The sequence below is a fragment of the Mytilus californianus genome, unplaced genomic scaffold, assembly GCF_021869535.1.
Source record: "Mytilus californianus isolate M0D057914Y unplaced genomic scaffold, xbMytCali1.0.p SCAF_6, whole genome shotgun sequence".
Taxonomy (NCBI): Eukaryota; Metazoa; Mollusca; class Bivalvia; order Mytilida; family Mytilidae; genus Mytilus; species Mytilus californianus.
The window spans coordinates 90085266-90107866 of NW_026262712.1; the positions used below are offsets into that span (position 1 = coordinate 90085266).

The following is a 22601-nucleotide window of genomic DNA, read 5'->3' on the forward strand; positions in this document are numbered from 1 at the left end:
TAATAAATATTTCAGGTATTGGGCATTTGTCATTATCATGATTAGATTATCTAATTGACAACAAACACTTTATACAACTTACTAAGTAAGTACTAAAATGTAACACTTTGTAATAAATGGATGATAAATTCCTGCATCATATTTTACTCTTTTAATAGGGAAAATTAAGGAAAGAAAAACGGTGCGTGATATTTTTTTTTTAAAGATTATAACTTTCTAAAAGGAAACTTATTAGAACTTCGAAATGGCGTATTTCAACTTTGCTTAACTTATTTCAACATTTTAGTTATTTGTCCTAGTTAATTGTGCAGATGCCAGATTTATGTAACATATTTCATTATCTTCATAAAGACAAATACGGATATAACTTTCAAATTCTCTTAAAAAAACCTCTCAAGACAAACTTCTAAATTCTAGATCCCTCTGATCTTCATTATTATCGATACACTTGTCATACATGTACATCCTGAATAAATCAATTGTTATTTTTATCAAATTTGGAAATTTAAAACTTCTAAAACGTTTCCCGTAAGAGCGTAATCTTTCATTCTTCTCTATCTGTGTAGATGCACCATTGTATCTATATCTTATCCCTTATGACCATGAAATTTTCCTCCAATGTGTCGTGGCTTTCTATTGGCTACTTTTTTTCAGTTAATCGATTTTCTCAAAATTCTCAGATAATCCCGGATTATCTCAGAATTTTCAGATAATCCCGGATTTTCTCCAGTTAATTTTTTATCTAATTTTGTGAGGAATATAATGAATTATCTCAAATATGCATTAAGCTGAGAAAATCCCGGTTTATCTTAAAATTCGAGATATTCCAGGTTTATCTGAGCTTAATGTAAAATAGTGAGATAATCCTCTAGTTTATCTGAGATAATCTAGGATTATCTGTAAAAGTGGTTCAGGCGAGCCATAGAACATGTCAACTAGTTAAAAAGTTCCTTTTTGCCAAATTAGTCAAAACCGGAACTAACAAACTAGCCCAAAAGTTCCAAAGGAACTTATCAACTAGACAGAAAGTTCCTTCCATTTGGAGAATTGATGCAAAGTAAAAGCGCAACATATTATATATGTACCTTTCAAAGGGAAACCAAGATACTGATTACAAAAGTCAATAGGAACTTATCAACTAGCCATAAAGTTCCTCTTTGGCAAATAAGTCAAAACCGGAACTAACAAACTAGCCCAAAAGTTCCAACGGAACTTATCAACCAGTCACAAAGTTCCATTTGGAGAATTGATGCAAAATAAAAGCGCAACATATTATCTTTGAACCTTTTCAAAGGGGAACAAAGATACTAGCCACAAAAGTCAAACGGAACTTATCAACTAGTCACAAAGTTCCTCTTTGTTAGGGTTAGGGTTAGGGTTAGGGTTAGGGTTAGGGTTAGGGTTAGGGTTAGGGTTAGGTTAGGGTTAGGGTTAGGGTTAGGTTAGGGTTAGGGTTTCGATTAACTATTCAACTAGCTACATTGTTCCAGGACTTTTCAACTAGCTTCTTTTTCCAGAACTTTTCGATTGCACTCAGAATAAACAAACTAGTTGGAAAGTTCCATCGGAGTTTCCGAGTTATGGGATTTTATTCATAAAAAAGGGTTGATTTTCCAGTTTTCGGACAATAACTCATAAGTGCTTTGAGCAGTTTTCATGAAACTTTAGTGACTGGTTTATATCTATTAAAATAAACTCCCTTTAGTTTTTTTTATAAATTTCTGATATGACATTGAGGAGTTGTGGAACTTTATTCTTTGAAAAAGAGACTGGCGCATCATGCGCTCATGGAGCAGCTCTTTATTATAATGTGGTTGTGAAACTGAATAAATATATCTACTGGTCATTGCATGGCTTCAACAGTAACCAAAGAAACCAGCCCTATCAAATTATTAACAAAAAGAATCGAAAAAACAAGACTTGATCACACTGCTGTACTACTACTTGGTTCTTGTTCATGGTAATTGTTGATTTTTTTATTTTTGTTGGTTCCTATTTCAAGTTTAATTTTTTATTTAATTTAAAAGACCTCAAATGTTGTAAGTGAATACAAACATTCAAACGTAAATACAATTGGTACTATTGCATACTTAACACCATATACAGTAATATACATGTAGTATAGAAGTCATAAAATGTTTATTATCATTTGAAGTTTTTATAATCCTAATTTTGACTTTTTTGCATAGGAATTAGGTAGGAGTTTTTGTGCTAAAACAGGACAGCGTTGCCATGGTAAATGTCACCCTCAGATGGGACAACAACTACAGGTGATTGGTGCTGATGCAGTATGGTACAGGCCAACGGCCTTGAATCAACTATTCAAGATCATTTCAGACAATCAAGGAAAGAAAGTTAGATTAGTATTTGGCAATACTGGATCAGGTATCTATTACATATGAACTAAATGTACTGGAAATTATTTTATTTTGTATTATTGGTAAAATGTAGTATATGTATTTAAGATAATCAACAAGTAGTCTTATGTTTCTGTGTGTGTTTATTTGTGAAATTCCTCCTTTTCACTTTTTTTGTAAACTGCTATTAGATAAATTTGAACTGAAAAAAATTAAGGTAGTTTAATTTTAAATAGATGAAACAAAACTTAAAATAAAAATTCTATACCGGTAGTTACTCATGTATACTCCATATTGTTATGTGATCTCCTGTGCTAGCCTTGCCACATACAGATCTTTAAGACAAATGTGTCAGCAATTTATTTCCACATGTATTGTAAATACCAAAACTTCTTTTTTCTGTTTTCTCAATATTCTTTTGGCTATTAAAATAATTTATAGTTGTTAGATTTCACATATTTGAATTTTCACAGATGAGCCTCCATGATGGCATCACAAAAATAATAGGAAAAATTTTTTTTTTATAAATATTTCCTGGTTTGCCATTATAAACTTAGATGAGATCTTAACAAGAAACATAAAGTATATAAAGATTTAAATAGGATAGTATTATTAGGTTTGTAATGTCTATAAACTGTATTATATGAATAATGCTAAAGCAAACAAAGCACCAAAAGCTACTGTGTTTTACTGTTTCTGTTATGACCTATGCTAGCTTTGCATTTGTTATAGGTGTATATTACAGAGATCTTGGTATGGCAAATTTTGATATATTGTTAGACCTAAGAGGAATTAAAGAATTATATGGTGTTGTCTTTGATGTAAGTTTTATATTTATTATTTAGGAAGTACTGTGGATTCATTATTTTTTGTGGATTGAGGAAAAACTGTATTTTCATGGATATTTGATTTTTGTGGTTTTTGCCAAAGTCTGCATACAAACCTATAGAAAATGTGTACTTCATTGACAATTTAAATATTTGTTTTACTTTTACTTACAACATCCATGATAATTGGTATCCCACAAATAATAATAAATCCACAGTAATTATACTGAAACATTAGATTTCTGTTTGTTATTCAATATTGAATACCAACTTTAGTACCAACATATCTGTATTGAAGAAAATTTACATTTTCCTTGATGGTCTGTGCAAATGTTATGTCCCTATTTTCACATTGTCCCCAAGAATGCAGCTAGTTTGGTATCTTCTGCCTATTGTATTGCCCTCATAGTGAATCCAGGCTGTAAAGAGATCATTTTTAGGCAGTTAAGCTGCCTTATGCGAGCACCCTAGATTTGTGTTCTACCCAATAAATGCTGAAATACGTGCCATTGTTATTATCTAGCTGGCTATTATGTTATTTATAACTAATTGGACATTATTTTAATACTTTTATTTCTGGAATACAAAAAATATGACCAGAAAAACCTTAAATGATCGTCGAACTACCCAAAACTTTTGAAGTTGCACATAGGAAGTAGTGCTCAATAAAAATCCGTACGTAGTTTATTATCCCCTGTGCTTTTGGCTACGATGTCAAAGAACAATTGTATGAAATATTTCATCGCCGAAAATCGGTAATTACAAGTCGTTTATAATTCCCAAATGGCAAAATGCGCAGGAATATTGTTCATGTACAACAAATCTCTATGATAGAGGAAATAAAGTTATATAAGTGGGTGGTAATTTCTAACTTATATTGCCAAATAAGGTTGTTGTTATTTTATGAATGAAACGAGGTCATGAAAACAGATGCGGAAATCGACGTTGTCGGGATGTTTTAAGTAATGTGGACAACTCGTCCCCGAGACAAGTCGGACCGAATCCACTCAAACCGTCTAAGAAGACAACTTTGACCGTTTGTCAGATTTACTTAGGGTTTCATAAAAATATGAGACTAACATGTCTAGCGGAGCCATTAATCTTTTGTTTGTGCATTGGGGTCTATTTAGGGGTATTTGGAGGGGCCTCAAGAAGGGAGGGGTTTACTATAGAACCCTATGGGATTTTTATATTTTTAATTTTCAAATGACTCAGTAGGTGATAGACACATGCAGTCTTCAGTAATGAGAACAGGACAATACAAAAAATCAACCAAAATATAGGGTGAGTCCCTGGGGGTCATCCCAACCCCCTTCAATTTGAAGATGTACTTTTATCTTGTAAACCGTCGCGTTCCCCACCCCTAAACAATATATATACTTGAATGGGACAATAAAAGAAATCAAATGAAAATAATTTGGGGGAGTCCCCAGTACCGTCCCACCCCCTCCTGTTTGAGAACTTGGAAATAGTCAAGATCCCCACCCCTAAACCATATATATTCATGTATGGGACAATAAAACAAATCAAAAATGAAATATAGAGTGAGTCCCTGGGGTCACCCCACCCCCTCCTGTTTGAGAACTTGTAAACGGTCGAGATCCCCACCCCTAAACCATATATTCATGTATGGGACAATAAAACAAATCAAATGAAATATAGGGGGAGTCCATGGGGGTCACCCCACCCCCTTCTGTTTGAGAACTTGTAAACAGTCGAGATCCCCACCCCTAAACTATATGTATTCATGTATGGGACAATATAACAAATCAAATGAAATATAAGGGAGTCCCTGGGGTCACCCAATCCCTTCCTGTTTGAGAACTTGTAAACGGTCGAGATACCCACACCTAATATATATTTACTTGAATGGGACAATAAAAGAAATCAAATGAAAATAATTTGGGGAGTCCCCAGTATCGTCCCACCCCCTCCTGTTTGAGAACTTGGAAATGGTCAAGATCCCCACCCCTAAACCTTATATATTCATGTATGGGACAATAAAACAAATCAAAAATGAAATAAAGAGTGAGTCCCTGGGGTAACCCCACCCCCTTCTGTTTGAGAACTTGTAAACGGTCGAGATCTCCACCACTAAACCATATATATTCATGTATGGGACAATATAACAAATCAAATGAAATATAGGGGGAGTCCCTGGGGTCACCCAAAGCCCTCCTGTTTGAGAACCTGGAAATGGTTGAGATCCCCACCCCTAAACCATATACATTCATGTATGGGACAATAAAACAAATCAAATGAAATATAGGGGGAGTCCCTGGGGACACCCCCGCCCCTCCTGTTTGAGAACTTGTAAACAGTCAAGATCCCCACCCCTAAACCATATATATTCATGTATGGGACAATATAACAAATCAAATGAAATATATGGGGAGTTCCTCGGGTCACCCAACCCCTCCTGTTTGTGAACTTGGAAATGGTTGAGATCCCCACCCCTAAACCATATACATTCATGTATGGGACAATAAAACAAATCAAATGAAATATAGGGAGAGTCCCTGGGGACACCCCCGCCCCTCCTGTTTGAGAACTTGTTAACAGTCAAGATCCCCACCCCTAAACCATATATATTCATGTATGGGACAATATAAAAAGTCAAATGAAATATATGGGGAGTTCCTCGGGTCACCCCCCCCCTCCTGTTTGATAACTTGGAAATGGTCGAGATCCCCACCCCTAAACCATATATATTCATGTATGGGACAATAAAACAAATCAAATGAAATATAGGGGGGATCCATGGGGTCACCCCACCCCCTCCTGTTTGAGAACTTGTAAACAGTCGAGATCCCCACCCCTAAACCATATGTATTCATGTATGGGACAATATAACAAATCAAATGAAATATAGGGGAGTCCCTGGGGTCACCCCACTGCCTCCTGTTTGAGAACTTGTAAACGGTCGAGATACCCACACTTAATATATATATACTTGAATGGGACAATAAAAGAAATCAAATGAAAATAATTTGGGGGAGTCCCCAGTATCGTCCCACCCCCTCCTGTTTGAGAACTTGGAAATGGTTGAGATCCCCACCCCTAAACCTTATATATTCATGTATGGGACAATAAAACAAATCAAAAATGAAATATAGAGTGAGTCCTTGGGGTCACCCCACCCCCTCCTGTTTGAGAACTTGTAAACGGTCGAGATCCCCACCCCTAAACCATATATATTCATGTATGGGACAATATAACAAACCAAATGAAATATAGGGAGAGTCCCTGGGGTTACCCCAAGCCCTCCTGTTTGAGAACTTGGAAATGGTTGAGATCGCCACCCCTAAACCATATACATTCATGTATGGGACAATAAAACAAATCAAATGAAATATAGGGGGAGTCCCTGGGGACACCCCCGCCCCTCCTGCTTGAGAACTTGTAAACAGTCAAGATCCCCAACCCTAAACCATATATATTCATGTATGGGACAATATAACAAATCAAATGAAATATATGGGGAGTTCCTCGGGTCACCCCACCCCCTCCTGTTTGATAACTTGGAAATGGTCGAGATCCCCACCCCTAAACCATATATATTAATGTATGGGACAATAAAACAAATCAAATGAAATATAGGGGGAGTCCATGGGGACACCCCACCCCCTCTTGTTTGAGAACTTGTAAACAGTCAAGATCCCCACCCCTAAACCATATATATTCATGTATGGGACAATATAACAAATCAAATGAAATATTTGGGGAGTCCCTGGGGTCACCCCACCGCCTCCTGTTTGAGATCTTGGAAATGGTCGAGATCCCCACCCTTAAACCATATGTATTCATGTATGGGACAATATAACAAATCAAATGAAATATAGGGGAGTCCCTGGGGTCACCCCACCCCCTCCTGTTTGAGAACTTGGAAATGGTCGAGATCCCCACCCCTAAACCATATGTATTCATGTATGGGACAATATAACAAATCAAATGAAATATAGGGGAGTCCCTGGGGTCACCCCAACCCCTCCTGTTTGAGAACTTGTAAACGGTCGAGATACCCACACCTAACCATATTTATTCCTGTTCATCATTTCAAAAAGATTTGAATGACATACAGGGTCAATCTCCTTGGTGTCACATATGCATATCACTTTACTAGACCAAACCAATATGAACTGGACTTTGCCCAATGTCAGGAGACCATGGGAATGACGAATTATGGGGGCTTTGTTTGGGAGACTTCGTAACGGCATCCTGTTACAAAAATTTTGATGCAAAAAATGAGTCTAGATTATTGAATTTAATTTAATTGTTTATTAAATTATTTCTGGGCCTATCATAATTTTCATTTATGGCTCATTTTAAAGAAAACATTTAAATCTTTCAAGCAGTGTAAAGCAAAAGAATGTTTGACCAACTGTTTTATAATCACCTGTCATTTTATTCCAAACTAGGTATGGAGTCACATCATGCACTTGGGGATGAAGATGGGGGTCATTTACATTGATATATGAGTTGCTTTTGAAAACCTTGATGAAATATTAATTAATTTGCCTTAATAATCAATTCATTTATTGAACATAAATGTACAATATACGAATGTTTAATGTTTGTTGTTTCAAATCTTAAAAAAAAATTGAAGCAACATTGCCACAGTTTTCATAATTACGTTTGCCTTGGTTTTTGGTTTACTGCCTACAGCGCTTACAGCGCTTTGATTGTCAATACATCTGTGTATTTGTTAGTTTTTCTGTCCTTCATAATTTTACCCCCACATTCCAGAAAACATATTCGTCACATTTTTCTACTACTAAAATGAATGACTTCATATTTGGTCATGAGCTTGAAAGTGATGAGTTGTAAGGTATGATCACTTTTGTATCTTTCGTGTTAGCACTTTTTTATCTATTTACCTACTTCCTGCTTGCCGATATTTAAATTCTTTTCGATAGACCCTATTGCTATTTGGCAATCTGCAACACTCGACCCAAGAATCTGTGACACTTGAACTATTGACGTCAAACAACAATCACTTTTCCTTTGTGTCGTCATACATTTTCTCTTGTAATCTCAAAATTTATCAGAAACTTCTATAATTTCCAACAATGATGGACAAATATAAGGTATATATGGTGAATGAACTTAAAATTTCTCGTCACACATTTTTCCAATATCATTGAACAGAATTACTTCATATTTGGCCACCAGCTTGACAGGGACGTGTTGTGGGAGTTTTTCGGATTTGTCAGACGCTTATTTTTGTTTTCTGATACTTTGAATTATGAGTAGGGATATGCTAAGCATGACATTGCATTCTTGTTCCTTTTAACATTCATAAAATATTCATTACCTTATAGCATAGTCCACAACCTGTTTGATTTTGGGGTTTGCCAGATCTTCATAATCGGATTGGCATCTTTTATGTGCTTCTACCAGTAATATAACCACTGTGAAATAGTGTTATTTTACACTCCCTTATCAACTTATGTATTGAAATTGTTTTTAGTGTTTCCTATAGCATAACATAGACTATGCCATACTTAAAGGGTAGGCATCATATTTATTTTTGAACCCATTTATATTTTTTTGTTTTTAGTTAGCAAAATGGACTTTGCCATATTTATGCAAATAGGGGTAATATGTTATTATGAATTTTCTGAGCTGAGTTTCTAATTCATTGATTATAATTCAAATACATTGAAATAAACTTTACCAATTTCTGCTTTTACAGCACTTTAATAATCCATTTTCAATTCAAACTCATTAAATATTTTTGTAGGTTGACTCAACAATTATCATAGGAGGTAACCTGTCCATTACTCAGCTGATTGAGGTATTCACAAGATTCAAGCTTGCATCATTATATTCATACTTTACACAGATCATAAATATGTTACAGAAAGTTGCTACTAGATCTGTACGCAGTGTGAGTAATTTGAATGTTTCCTATATGCTCTTAGTGAACCAATATAAGATTGCATACAAGAAAACATTTGGCAGACTTTGATGGTTTTAGAAAGGGAACAAAATGGTTTCTGTCGTTTGAAAAGTTTTAGAATCATACTGTGTTTAAGGTTAAAAAACCTGTGTTTACAGAGTAAAAAATTTTTAGTGATGGCCTTTTGTTATATTTTCCTTTTTTTTGGGGTGTTGATGGCAGGTCTTTGATAAAAATTGAGCCAGCCAGACCTTTTTTTATCAGTTTTTTAATCTCTTAAGTCTTTATAACTAAAGGTATTCATGCCAATCAAAGTTACCACTATGGAATGAAGAGCATATTTTAACTTATGATCTGTCAACTAAAGTTGGTGTATGGAATGATTGCATGGTGAACATGTTGAGGAGCAGTATTCATCTGACCATGACCTAATTTTTATGGTTAGGGAGCTACCATTTGATTTTTATGGGGGGGCTAGGATGAAAAATTTTGTCCTGCATTTTTTAAAAGTTGTAATCTCTGTCCTGCCTTTTTATTTTTCACTCTATTTGGTCCTGCCTTATTTTTAAAAGTTTATCCTGACTTTTTTTTACCGAAATTGTCATCCTGACTTTTTTTTTTTGCAAGTGTATCATCCCGCCTTTTTTTTTACTCAAAACTCCTGTCCTGCCTATTTTTTTCAAATTTCATCCTAGGCCGCCCCCTCACCATAAAAATCAAATGGTAGCTCCCTTAGTTGGTCAATGTTAAGTTTTTCGTAATTAGGTCTGTTTCTCAGATAATACATGTCTTAGCACTAGCCTAACTATATTTGGTGTATGTTATAATTGTAATGTGTACATGTCTGTCTGGCAGGGTTCATCTCTTTCATATGGACTTCTTTCACATGGATCATTGACAGTGTTAAGTTTAGGTAAAACTTTTTTTTAAACCTTCATATTACAGAATTTTAACATCAATTCAATCATGATAAGTAAAGTAGGCAGTAAAAATGATATTTCAGCCTGTGCGTTCTTGTCATTGAATATCAGCTCTCTAGAATGTTAGGTTGTTTCATGTATTTTACAGCTAGGTTCCTGGGCAGGAAATATAATGTTAAAACATCTACATCCAGAATTCCAGTCAGATATCTATGTTTGTCTTGAAGCTGCTAATGTAGGGCTTGTAATTGGTGAGTTAATTTTCAATTTTTACTTTTGTTTGGAATGGAAATAATTTTATATGAATTAAGTCTACTTGAAAAGATAATTTATCAGTGTCATTAAAAACATGTCAACTCATTAGTCAATTTTGATTTTTTGAAATGGTATTAACTAGTCAGATCTTTTTCATGAACAAATTTTTGAAGTTTGAGAATATTACATAATTTAAAGGAGAAGGGTAAGGGCTAATTTCTGCCTATAATTCAAAGTACATCTGATTAAAGATTTTAACATTTTTTAAACACTTAAGTGTCTACTTCAGTCGATTCAATTAGTTTATGTTAAAGATTTGAACTGATTTGGTCATTAAAGATGCTCAAATTCAAGCTTAAATATGAAAAATATATCAAATATGCCATAAAACGTCACTTTTCAGATGGTTTTTGTCTAAAATGGAAGTGGTCGCATTTGTGTTCAGTTTCAACATTTATATATGTTATGTAATATCTTTAAATACAACATATATTTAAATATTAAGACTGAACACAAGTGCGGCCACTTCCATTTTAAACAAAAAACGTCTTAAAATTAGTACAAATTCTAAAATTGTGAAGATTTCAGTATTTTTGCATGAAATAATAATTCTAGTACTTTGTGCATGTCCATTGTTTTGTCAAAAACAGCCCATATTTATGTAACAAAAGTATTCTACTCATCAATAAATAGCTAAAAGTTTACATTTTAAACAACTTTGTAAAAACGCTATATTTTGGGGCCAAAAAAGGGGTCTTACCAGGCCCACTCCTTTATGAAAAGGTATACATGCACCACTCAAGTACTAGTTTACCTCTGTCTGCTAAAGCATGAAAATTCATATGGCATTTATCTTAGGGCACATTTTCTAGTCAAGACAATAATTTCATAAAGTATTAATAAATATTTTAAAGTTAACAGTGAAAAACTTTCTGTCTCTTTTGGTCAGTATTGGCATATCATATAGTATCTTCATATTTGATGCTTGATTTTCCTTTTATGCTGCAGTCAGGTTCTATAATTCTGTTCACTTTCAAGTACAATGTAAACCATAGAGTTTGAAAATGTCAAAATAAAACTACCTGTATTCATTGTGTAAACTCTTTCAAAAACAATTAGGGTAGTAGGGGGCATTATTGTCTCGTCTGTGACTGGGAGTATAGACATTTCAATAATAGGTAAACTATATTTTGGATTGATATAAGGTGTACATGTCTGTCTAGCAAGGTTCGTTTGGCCTTGGCCTCATATTCATGGTTCATTGGTCAACATTAAGTTTTTCTTATTAGTTCATTTCTAAGATGCTATAAGCAATAATTCAACTATATTTGGTAAATGAAATGATTGTTACTTGTACATATCTGTATTGCAGAGTTCATCTATCTTTGACCTATATTTCATGGAACATTGATAATGTCAAGTTTATGTGAAACCTTTAGAAAAAAGATTTTAAATATTAATCATGATCGATAAAGTATGAGAGACAATTCAGGGTGTGCATCCTTGTCTTTTCTCCTTTGGCGTCTGTTCCCCCATTAGTCCATCTGTTTGTTTCCACCTGTCAGGATAAAGTTTTTGCTTACAGTATAAAATTGCCATGAAATTGTGGTAGAATCAATTTGAAACTAAGTCTTTATGTTAATTATAATGTGAACTGTTTTAAATGTATGCCAAATTATGGTTTTGACCCAAATTTCATGGCTCACTGAACATTGAAATTTATTGTGTGAGTGGGTCATCACATATTTTGGTTCATCGTAATAGTTCTAATAATAAACCTCATTTATAGCTGACAAAACAGGATCAAACCCAATACCTATAGGCCAGTTCCTGAAGACAGATATGACCAGCAAAGTTATAGTATCCATGATATTACATTCCATGAGTGATGATTACATTCTAAGGATGTACAAAGTGGCACAGAGATCACAGGTTAGCTTTTCTTGGGCTTACTCTAATGATTAATCGATTGTTTATAGGAAATATATAGACTAATTGTTACATATTCTATTTTGAAATGGAAATAAAGGTCATTGATTTCCTTTTAAGATTATTTTTTTTAGTTTTTTGTTTTTATGACATATAAGACATGTACGTTAGTTTGTGGGGTGAATAAAAAAGATCAAGGGGTCTGGAACTTCTCCTCCCGTAACCTTACATTTTTGTACTTCAGAAATATTTTTATCATGTAAAAACCTACAACATTTTACTTGAATTTAGCCTTTCCCAAGTGGAACCCCTTAACCACCTCTGACCTTTATACACACACACACACTCACGCATCTTGTTCAGTGGAAGGTTATACCGGCTCCAATCTTTAAATTTTTTTAATAAAAATTGGTCTGGAAAATAAACAAATTTACAGCATTCTGAAATTAATATACTCCCCAAAAAGAAGTTAAGTGGATACATTTTCCCTTTGTCTATCTTTTAACTTCTTGTCATGCATTATTTGAAATATTTCACTTAAAAAATTTACTTAAAAGGCCCTGAAATACATATTAGATATTCATATATTTACTTTCTTATCTTTCAGAATTCACATTCATTTGTAAATGCTGGAATAAGAATGAAAATTGACAAGAGTAACAATTTTGTTGTGAAAGAAAAACCATGTATTGTTTTCTCAGGAATTTCTAAAGATTTTGTAAGTAGAAGGAACCTGAACAACTATCTTCCAACTTACTGTTCCGTAATTTAAATAGCAATATGAGACACATGTGAACTCCTTGGATAATTAATTGTAGAAAAAATGGTTTGTTTTTAATTTGACCTTCATTGGAAAGCATAATAGTCAAATGAACTTAAGTTGAAATGGATTTGAATAATAAGTCAAGGCAACATAATTTTTGAGAAGATTTTAATAGGAGGCTAGGAAAAGGAAGGAGGGGTAAATGATTTACCTGTAAGTGCAAACAGTATTTTATTCTTTGATAAAACACATGATATACAAAATGATGATATAATCAGTAGGACTTAGGAACAAGCATTTGAGATTTACATAATTTTGTCTGGTTCACTTGCTATGATAAGGGGAGTATTTCAATCTTACTTTTTATCCTTTATATGTGGGTTTTGTTATTCTCATGTAAATATCACTGTTTGACAGGTTCATGCTGTACAAACAGAGAATTATTTACAAGGGAAGGAACTTAATGATGTGAAAGTTATTCAAGGTTTGTTATATTTTGATTTCAGTACATCTAGTACAATCACATCAGAAGTCTCTTCAATGGAATGTGTCTTCATGTTTCTTTAGGACTTTGTTTTTATGTACAAAAGACCTCAGTTAAATGTGCTTTTGTTTTCAAATCTACACAATTTATAGAGGGCATTACAACACAGGACACATAACACACAGGACACTTTATACATTCAATAGCAATGTCACTAGGTGTCTGAAGAATTGAGGCAAATTTCAATGAGTAGACTATTTGCTTGTCTATGCGAGTGTGATAAAATAATGCTGAATTCACAATTTTAAAGAAATATATCATTAGAAAATAGGTGAAATTAAATTATTTTTTCCAGAACAGAATTATTTTTGTCTATACTACATGACATTTGTAGTAAGTACCATAAATGTACATTGAACTGAATATACTTGAAATTACAAAAAAAAATGTATGGTGCAATTTTTTAATGATTTATAGACTTTGTTATATTGTGAATGTTCAATATTTTGTAGGAGCTTTGACAACTCTTGCATCAGAACTAAATCCTGACCCTAACATTGACCCTGTAGAACCAAGTGCTGGATACAGAAAGAATGTTGCCATTGGATTCCTGTACAGTGTATGTTTTTTTCTGTTAAGTTGACACTCTTGCTTGATCCATTGAAACGTGTAATATCAGTTACTCATCCTTTCTAAAAATAATTTGAAATTGTAACAAGAAAGGATTTTGAAATACAACAATTTGGCCTGTGATTGAGAGCCCTATTAAACATGCAATTTAATTTCAGTTCTTATTATAACAAACAGCTGCACTGAGAGGGCATTATACACCTGTTTTGTGCATTTTTCAATTGTTGGGAGAATAAAATAAAATATTTAGAAGGCATCTTATCAGAAGTTAGTAAAACTCATTTTCAGTAAAAAAAACCCTCTTATTTATCTTTCAATTTTAAAAACATATACAGAATGTGTTCCAACCCACTTTTCCATTTACCTTGCTTCAAATCATCTTTCAGGGGGGGGGGGGGGGGGGGGGGGGGTAGGGCATTATTTTTTCAAGCACAGCTTGATATTCAATATTAAGGTGTTAAGACATTTGTTTCGTTATTATTATTTTTTAATAATCAGTTTCACAATCATCACAGTAATCTATTATTAAACATATTCTAGTTAATACAAACCATATTGTAGTTGTTTTATATTTATTTCAGTACTTTCTTGAGGTGCTAGGAGATACTGCTGGATCTAAATATAGAAGTGGTGCCATACCTCTACAGAGACCCCTATCTTCAGGACAGCAGTCATATGATACCAAACCAATGGAGTGGCCCCTCACTGAACCATTGATGAAGTTAGAGGCCATGAATCAGGTAATGTAGATTACAATCATATTCAGTTTATTTACAGTGAAATTATAGATGTCCTGGAATCTAAAATTTAATTTGTTATTTCCTAAATAGTGAAACAGTTATGGAAAACTCACAGAATATGAAACCTGTGTAAACATCATCATAGAAAAATGAGTGCTAATTCTCTGTAAATTCAGAAATTATTGTGAGGTTTTGATTGATGCGAATAATGCGACTGTGGGAGTATCGCAATAATAAGAACTCCCTTTTGATATCTGAAACATACATCTGTATGGAGATTTTCCTGAAATCGCAATAATTAATCTTGCAATTTTGTCCATTCTTAAAAAATCGCAATAATAAATACACGCAATAATTTCTGAATTAACAGTAACTGATATCATTGATTACAGTTTTATAAACTCCTTACTCATTTTTGATTTTCTTAGACCGTGGTCAGGAAATGTAAATAGAATGTAAATTTCCATTGTGTCGTTATTTGAAAATAAATTTAGGAAATCCAATTTGACCATCAAATTCAAAAGCTTTTTCCACAAATTATAAAATTACCAAAACTAAATAAAGTTATATTTATAGTATATATATTGAAAAGAAATAACTGTCCTTTATTTTTTATTCTATATATGATATACTACATTTCAGACAACAGGTAAAGCCCAGTACATAAATGACATACCTCTACACAAACCTCTGTATGCTGCATTTGTTACTAGTACTGTTGGTAATGCTAAATTAAAGAGTATGGATCCTTCTAAAGCTCTGGTATGTTTGATTACATTGTTTAACCATTTATTTTACTGGTTTTTTTAGGGCTCTTTTGGTATTTTGATTGATTAATTGTTATGAAATAAGGAGATGCGGAATGATTGCCAATGAGACAACTATCCACCAGAGTGGCCAACGGCCTGAATAATGACAAAACAATAAACAAAAAATAGATATGACAGACATCATCCATGTTGTTTGTTTCATGTACAGTGGCAAATAATTGATACATACAGTCAGTCAAGAACAAATTCAAAAGAAATCCAATAAGTAGGTCCTGCAAAGTGGGGATGAAGGGTGGGAAATGTATACTGTCACTGGGACCAAGCCTTGCAACGTCTTGGTTTGTTACCACTCACAGAGGGGATTCAAATGTTCTTAACCTACAGAGAAGGAATAATGGCTTATACTATTTCTACTGATAGAAAGATATATTTGTTTCTAGAGTTTTCCTCAGTTACACATATGTATATACATTAGTTTTTAAACAGTTCATTATTAATTATAAATATTCATACTAATAGATTTGGTATAGATAGGTTATTTTCTGAAATTTAAAAACTACTTAATACAAAGAGATGCTTTTATATCTTTCATATTATAGCTATATATATGATATTCATAGAATTTCAAAATAAGTTCTAAAATCGTCTTTTCAAGAAATTGCCAGGAGTTTTAAAGTTTATAATAGCAAAAGATATACCTGGAGAAAATAACTGTTTTCCAAATTCAATGGCAGAAGAGGTAAGTTGTTGCTCTGTTTAAAGGGTTTTGAATTGAGGTGATTGATGGCTTGTTTTTATTTTTTTCTGTTTAGCCCACTTTTTTTCTTAAGTATCAGAATTGGTATTGCTAAAATAAGCTGTAGAAAATTTCTCATTTTGCATTGAATTGATTGAAAGGTGGCTGTTAATTATAGTTCTTGATTTGTTTTGGTAAATTATCAAATTATTTTTTATTATTAAAGTATAAGGTCATTTTTTCAAAAATCATACAAAAAGTGAATGAGGTTTTCTCATAATTGTCTTTCAATAAAACATATTTCCAGTAGGTGTTCAATTCATATAAATGCTGATCTTTAATGGGCTGAAAGAGGGATCATTGTCACGTGTTACCAAATTGTATAAAAACAACCAATCTGTATGAAACCAACCCAAGAGTATAAAATTATAAGCTTCACTCACCTAATAAATCAACACTATTTTAACACCTCGTTCATGTATCTTGTGCAAATGGTTATTGTATTAATTTGATAAATTAATTTGAAAAATAAATGACATTACATTTATTGTAGATATGAATAATTGATTGAAATATGTAAAAAATAAGTTTTTACCTATGACATGTCTGTTAGATAAGTATTGAAATGTGATTAATATTTTAAGAGCTATCTACTTTGAAATGGACATCTTCATTATTCAAAGTTCAGCTATATGATGTATAACTGATTGCAACTGGATTGATACTGTTTTCATCTCATTTGACAATTTCTGACAAAGTTTTGTGTTTAAAATGACCTTTTAAATTCAAAATAATAATAACGTATATAGTTTTTATTTCGAAGATCAGTAAATTTAAAGATCTTTGAAATAAAAAATGTATGTTTAGTGAATATACTTTCATCATGTTTATCTCAAAAACCATGTAAATATTATAGGTTCTATGTAGTGGTGATGTTATGTATGCAGGACAGGCCTTAGGAATAATAGTTGCTGGTTCGTATTTTCATAAAAATTAGTAAATGAAATCATTAAAAAAGTTCTTAGTTTTAAGGTTTATATTATTGTCTTAATAAGACTATTGAAAAACAGAAGTGTGAAAGAAAAAACAACATTTATATATAAAACTCACAACCTAATGGAGTGATTGATCAGTGATTTTGATTCATGACTTGGAAAAAGAACTTCTTTTGGTGCAAAACACATGTATGTTAGGCTATACACATAGAGATAAAACTTACATGACCAAGTTACTACTCACTTTTGAGCACGTCATACTAGCTTGTTTCTCAATGTCCAGTTACAAATATTACTTGTATGTATACTTTGGATTAGGACATGTCTTTTTGGGTTATATACATATATTTTATCGAAACTATAGTGGTGAGAAGTTGTTTTATTATGTTGCATTAATGCTGTTTTTATACTATGGAGAAAAATGTTGCAACCATAATCCTTCTTAAATCACAGCCCTTATGTCTTCATTATCAATTTAGTTATATAATGGCTGTATAAAATAAGATGTATATCATTTGCTTTTTTAACTTCTCTTTAACTGGTGGATTGATTTTTTTTCAGTGAAGATCAGTAATGCATGAAGATTGTTTTACAATAAATTGTTGTCAAAATGTAAAAGTTTTGCTTTTTTCAAAACCATTAACTTTTTGATATACATAGATGTTTGATAAAAAATTATATACTTTTATCCATTTAAACATCTAGTTGATGAGGAAACAGCGAACAGAGCTGCAGGAGTAGTTGAGGTGACCTACTCAGATCAGAAACAACCAATTCTTACTATAGAGGATGGGATTAAAGCAGGATCATACTTTCCTAACCCTGGGGATGTGGTTACAGCTGGTGACGCTGAAAGTAGGTAGAAATATGAACAGACAATTATGTTTTAACAGTTCTTTAATAAATCTCAGAGCTTTTATATAAAAAAGCTTACAAATCATTTTCATACCCAACAATTATCATTATAGAATACCTTCTTTTAGTACCGGTATTCAGAGATTCCATTCCCTACTAGTCAAGATAAGTGATCATTTTTCGACATCAGTATATTAACTTAATAGATTCATTTGCAAAAGTTGAAAGGTGTTTTCTTTCTACTGGTACAGATTGTTAGATACTTTCAAAAGGTATGTGGTTTAATTTTTTTTTTTTTTAATTCCTTGTTCTTGTACAAATGGATCGATGATGACGATGAACTTAACCATTTAATCTTGTCTCTTGGTGTTGATCCTTTCACTATAACAGTTGAAGCGATTTATGTAAATATTAACAGTCTAGAAAGCAGAAAAATATCAAATTTCTATCAGATTTACTGTGGCTTAGAACAATGTTTTTATATTCCAGCTGCCATTGCTAACAGTCCTAAAAAGATAACAGGAAGTATCAGTTTTGGAGAACAACAACATTTCCAGATGGAAACTCAGGTAAATAGTAAAATAATGACAGGAAGTATCAGTTTTGATGGATAAAATTTCAAACGTGAAACTTAGGTACATTTAATTACAAATTGGGACGTTAAATGTTTTCTATTGTCACAGTAAAACTAAATGAAATGATTTCTATGCAAGTTGGAGTCATTTTAGCTTGCCTCAATTATTGTGAACCAAATGAGACTTTTACACAGAGTCATCTCCTATTGGTCAATCTATTTAAACTTTTGTTAGTTCTATTGTCCCATTGAATAAATACAATAGCTATTGTTCTCTGTGGAGTTTATTCACTGGGACCTTTAAATTTCTTCTAAGAGAAATTCATCACTCATTGATTACTTTTCATGAGTAAAAAAATTATCCTCTACATAAATGAAAATACTTGTTTCAACTCACAAAACTGCAAGCACATCTTTGAGATATAGACCATTTGATAAAGGTAACATGATCCATATTTCATCGCTCACTAGCTTGAAAGTTTTTAAATATCATTACTGACATTTGTTTCACATCTGAGTTTTGATCTCAGATACTATGTGACCGTAAATCATATAACATGGTGTAAAGATGTAGCTAAGGAGAGTTGCATTGTCCCAACTAGTACAGTAGGCATAATATTTTTCTTCGCCACTGTTTCCTGGAACTTTTTAATCATTGCAATTATTTCATCATAAATTTAAATATCACAAATTATTTTATTTAATACATTTGTATTTTGATTTGCAGATCAGTATTTGTACCCCTACAGAAGATGGTATGGATGTTGAAGCCTCTACACAGTGGATAGACCTAACTCAACAGTCTACTGCTATGGTTCTAGGGATCCCAGAAAGCAGGTATACAGTCTAACGATCAGTTGTCCTAGTCTCCATATGAATATTAAATTTACAGAGGTGTATTAAAATTTTAAATATATTTTGAAAAATTTAAATTAGCAGCTACCACGTACAATACTTAATTAATAGAACAAATATGAAACAGAGGCTGTTGTTAATAACAACTATATATTTTGAATTTAAATTATTTGTTTTCAGTATAAATGTTAGAGTGAAGAGACTTGGTGGAGCTTATGGCAGTAAGATTACAAGGAATTTTATAGTTTCAGCTGGCTGTGCTATAGCTGCTCATGTTATGAAAAGGTATATATTTTTATCCATAAATGTCTTCAACCTGGATTAACAGTAAACTGTAGCTTATTCTGACTGTTCTTTATATACAAACATGCATCAATTAGTTAACACAATAAGATTAAAACTGAATGTTCAAGTTATTGCACATTTTATTTAAGAAGAGATAAAGGGGTTGGGGGCATAATCATTTCACTGAGAAACTCCCAATAATATTTCAATTTGATTTTCCTGATTTGGTTTTTGTTAAGTTTTTTCATTTGAATTTAAGGACTGTGAAGTTAAATATGGAATTTCACACCAACATGAAAATGGTTGGAAGACGATTTTCTTACAGAGCAGACTATACAGTATGTAATGACAAGAGCTTTAAATCCATGCTTAATCATAACATTCAATTAGTCTTTACATTATGAAAATAATAAGTATTCATGATTACATCATTTTACTTGCAATTACTCTGCAATTATTCAAGTATTTTACATGCAATATTTTACTTGCTGCTTTATTTCTTAAGTTATTACTGTGTTGACCCTGATATACACCTTTGATGGAAAAACAAAACAAACAAACACAAATAAACAGTTGTTATTTGTTTGCTTCATTTTAATAAGAATGTTACAGAAGCGTTTATTCTTATTGCATTGAAAATTCTTTGATTTTAGCTTAAAATTCTATACAGTTTCCTAAACAATTGCATACCATGCTAAATCTAACATAAATCAGCCAAAACAGATTTTACTTGCTATATAATTGAGCTTTTTAAAATATCATATATTAGTATTATTAAATAAGATAAACACATATTCTGAAATATTCAAACAAGCTAGAGTTTTATAAGTATGACATTTTATAAAAGGTTGGGTGTTAAAAGGTTTTTTATTAATATGATGTTTTGTTGTAGGTAGGTTATATGGATGTTGGTAAATTGAATGGAATAAAGATTCAGTTGTATTCAGATCTGGGATGTTTACCTAATGACAACAACCTCCCTGTGGCTTTCATGTTTATAGATAATGGTAAAGGTCCTATATTAAAGAATTACAAAGTATACAAGACTTTGAAGAAAAATTGAGCATGGAACAAACAGTGCCATCCTTTTAAAACTTGGAACAGATATAGTTATATTAAAATAAAATGAATTTCTGTTAAAGTCAAGCTTGACATACAACTCTATGTCCTGATTAAAAGATTTGCCATTTGCAAATATCAAATATTCTGTAAAAATCATTTTGAAACAATTTGAACCTTTTTTTAATACATTTCTGTAGGAGAGAATAATTTTGTTATCACTTAAATGTAAAAGCTTTAAATCAAGTCCATATGCTCTAGATATTACACTGAAAGGAAACATACTTACTTCTTTCTATTTATCTTCCTCCTGTGTATATGAGCACATTAGCTATAATTGATTTCTAATTACATGTAAAGCTGGGGTTTATGACATTCATTAATAAAAAGAAGTAAACTAGTGTGAATAAAACAATAAAAGGGCATTGCCTTAGAAAGAAATTTAATTAATGATAAATATTTATATACTTAACAACTAAAAAAGTGATTATTTTTAGGAAACTTTGTGGTACATGTATATGTTAAAGTATATAAAAAAACCCTCAATTCTAAAATTGGACCGAAAAAGTTTGTACGTGTTATGACCTGACATTTTCTTTTTCAATGCAGGTCATGACTTGCATTTTCAGCTTCAGAGGTTAACAGGTATGTAACCTTGAGATGAGACGAAGCAGAGAAACTTCCTCAAGTTGTAAAATACCATAGATAATATTTTTATGACTGCTTTCATAGGCAATGTCAATGACCATTCTCAGTCCAGTAGCTTTAGATGGAAAATTATCACACATAAAGATCAAAGCTATACTGTAAATTCAGAAATTATTGCATGCATTTATTTTTAGCAATTTTTGCAGAATGGACAAAAATGTGATATTTATAATAATTATTACGATTTGTGGAAACGCTGCATACAGATATATCTCTCAGATATGAGAATGTGAGTTCTTTTTATTGCGATTCTCACCCAGTCGCATTATTCGCAATAATCAAAACCTCACAATAATTTATTTGTTTTAAGCAAGATCCAGAAACCTCATAGTATAACATATTTTTATGCCCCACCTACGATAGTAGAGGGGCATTATGTTTTTTCGGTCTGTGCCTCCGTTCGTCCGTCCGTTCGTTTGTTCGTCCGTCTGTCTGTCCCGCTTCAGGATAAAGTTTTTGGTCAAGGTAGTTTTTGATGAAGTTGAAGTCCAATCAACCTGAAACTTAGTACACATGTTCCCTATGATATGATCTTTCTAATTTTACTGCCAAATTAGAGTTTTGACCCCTATCTCACGGTCCACTGAACATAGAAAATGATAGTGCGAGTGGGGCATCCGTGTACTATGGACACATTCTTGTTTTTCTGTAAGATGGTAGCTTGTAATATTTTAGACAGTTTATACATGTATATATCTGTTTACCTCATTTCAGCATATTATTGTGAAAATTGGAAGCTAACACCTGTAGCAGTAAAGACAAATAAACCAATGAATACATATTGCAGAGCACCAGGTATTAACTTTAATTACATCATTTTTCCCCACATATTTTTATGAAAACAAACACCTCTTATTTACTAGATACATTTTCCCCTAAATTATTAATTACAGTACGTATATGTATTTGAAATATTATATACATTTATAAGTTGATGCACTTATAACATCACTTATA

The 22601-nt window shown here is 32.4% G+C and overlaps 1 protein-coding gene across 2 annotated transcripts in view; it reads left to right on the forward strand.

The window, feature by feature from the left end:
• LOC127706125 (xanthine dehydrogenase/oxidase-like) overlaps positions 1–22601 on the forward strand; it is a 54505-nt gene that overhangs the window by 20228 nt on the left and 11676 nt on the right. For both annotated transcript variants that reach the window (XR_007984238.1, XM_052210575.1), the window contains exons 7-25: positions 2190–2385; positions 3090–3178; positions 8928–9074; positions 10155–10257; positions 12051–12193; positions 12798–12908; positions 13371–13437; positions 13950–14056; positions 14649–14807; positions 15450–15569; positions 16233–16316; positions 17230–17287; positions 18014–18163; positions 18653–18732; positions 19465–19574; positions 19773–19877; positions 20137–20215; positions 20770–20884; positions 22359–22439. Coding sequence is in view for 1 of the 2 variants with exons in the window: in XM_052210575.1 (XP_052066535.1) it covers positions 2190–2385; positions 3090–3178; positions 8928–9074; positions 10155–10257; positions 12051–12193; positions 12798–12908; positions 13371–13437; positions 13950–14056; positions 14649–14807; positions 15450–15569; positions 16233–16316; positions 17230–17287; positions 18014–18163; positions 18653–18732; positions 19465–19574; positions 19773–19877; positions 20137–20215; positions 20770–20884; positions 22359–22439 (2104 nt within the window). In the remaining variant the exon portion in view is untranslated. The remainder of the gene's footprint in view (positions 1–2189; positions 2386–3089; positions 3179–8927; positions 9075–10154; positions 10258–12050; positions 12194–12797; positions 12909–13370; positions 13438–13949; positions 14057–14648; positions 14808–15449; positions 15570–16232; positions 16317–17229; positions 17288–18013; positions 18164–18652; positions 18733–19464; positions 19575–19772; positions 19878–20136; positions 20216–20769; positions 20885–22358; positions 22440–22601) is intronic.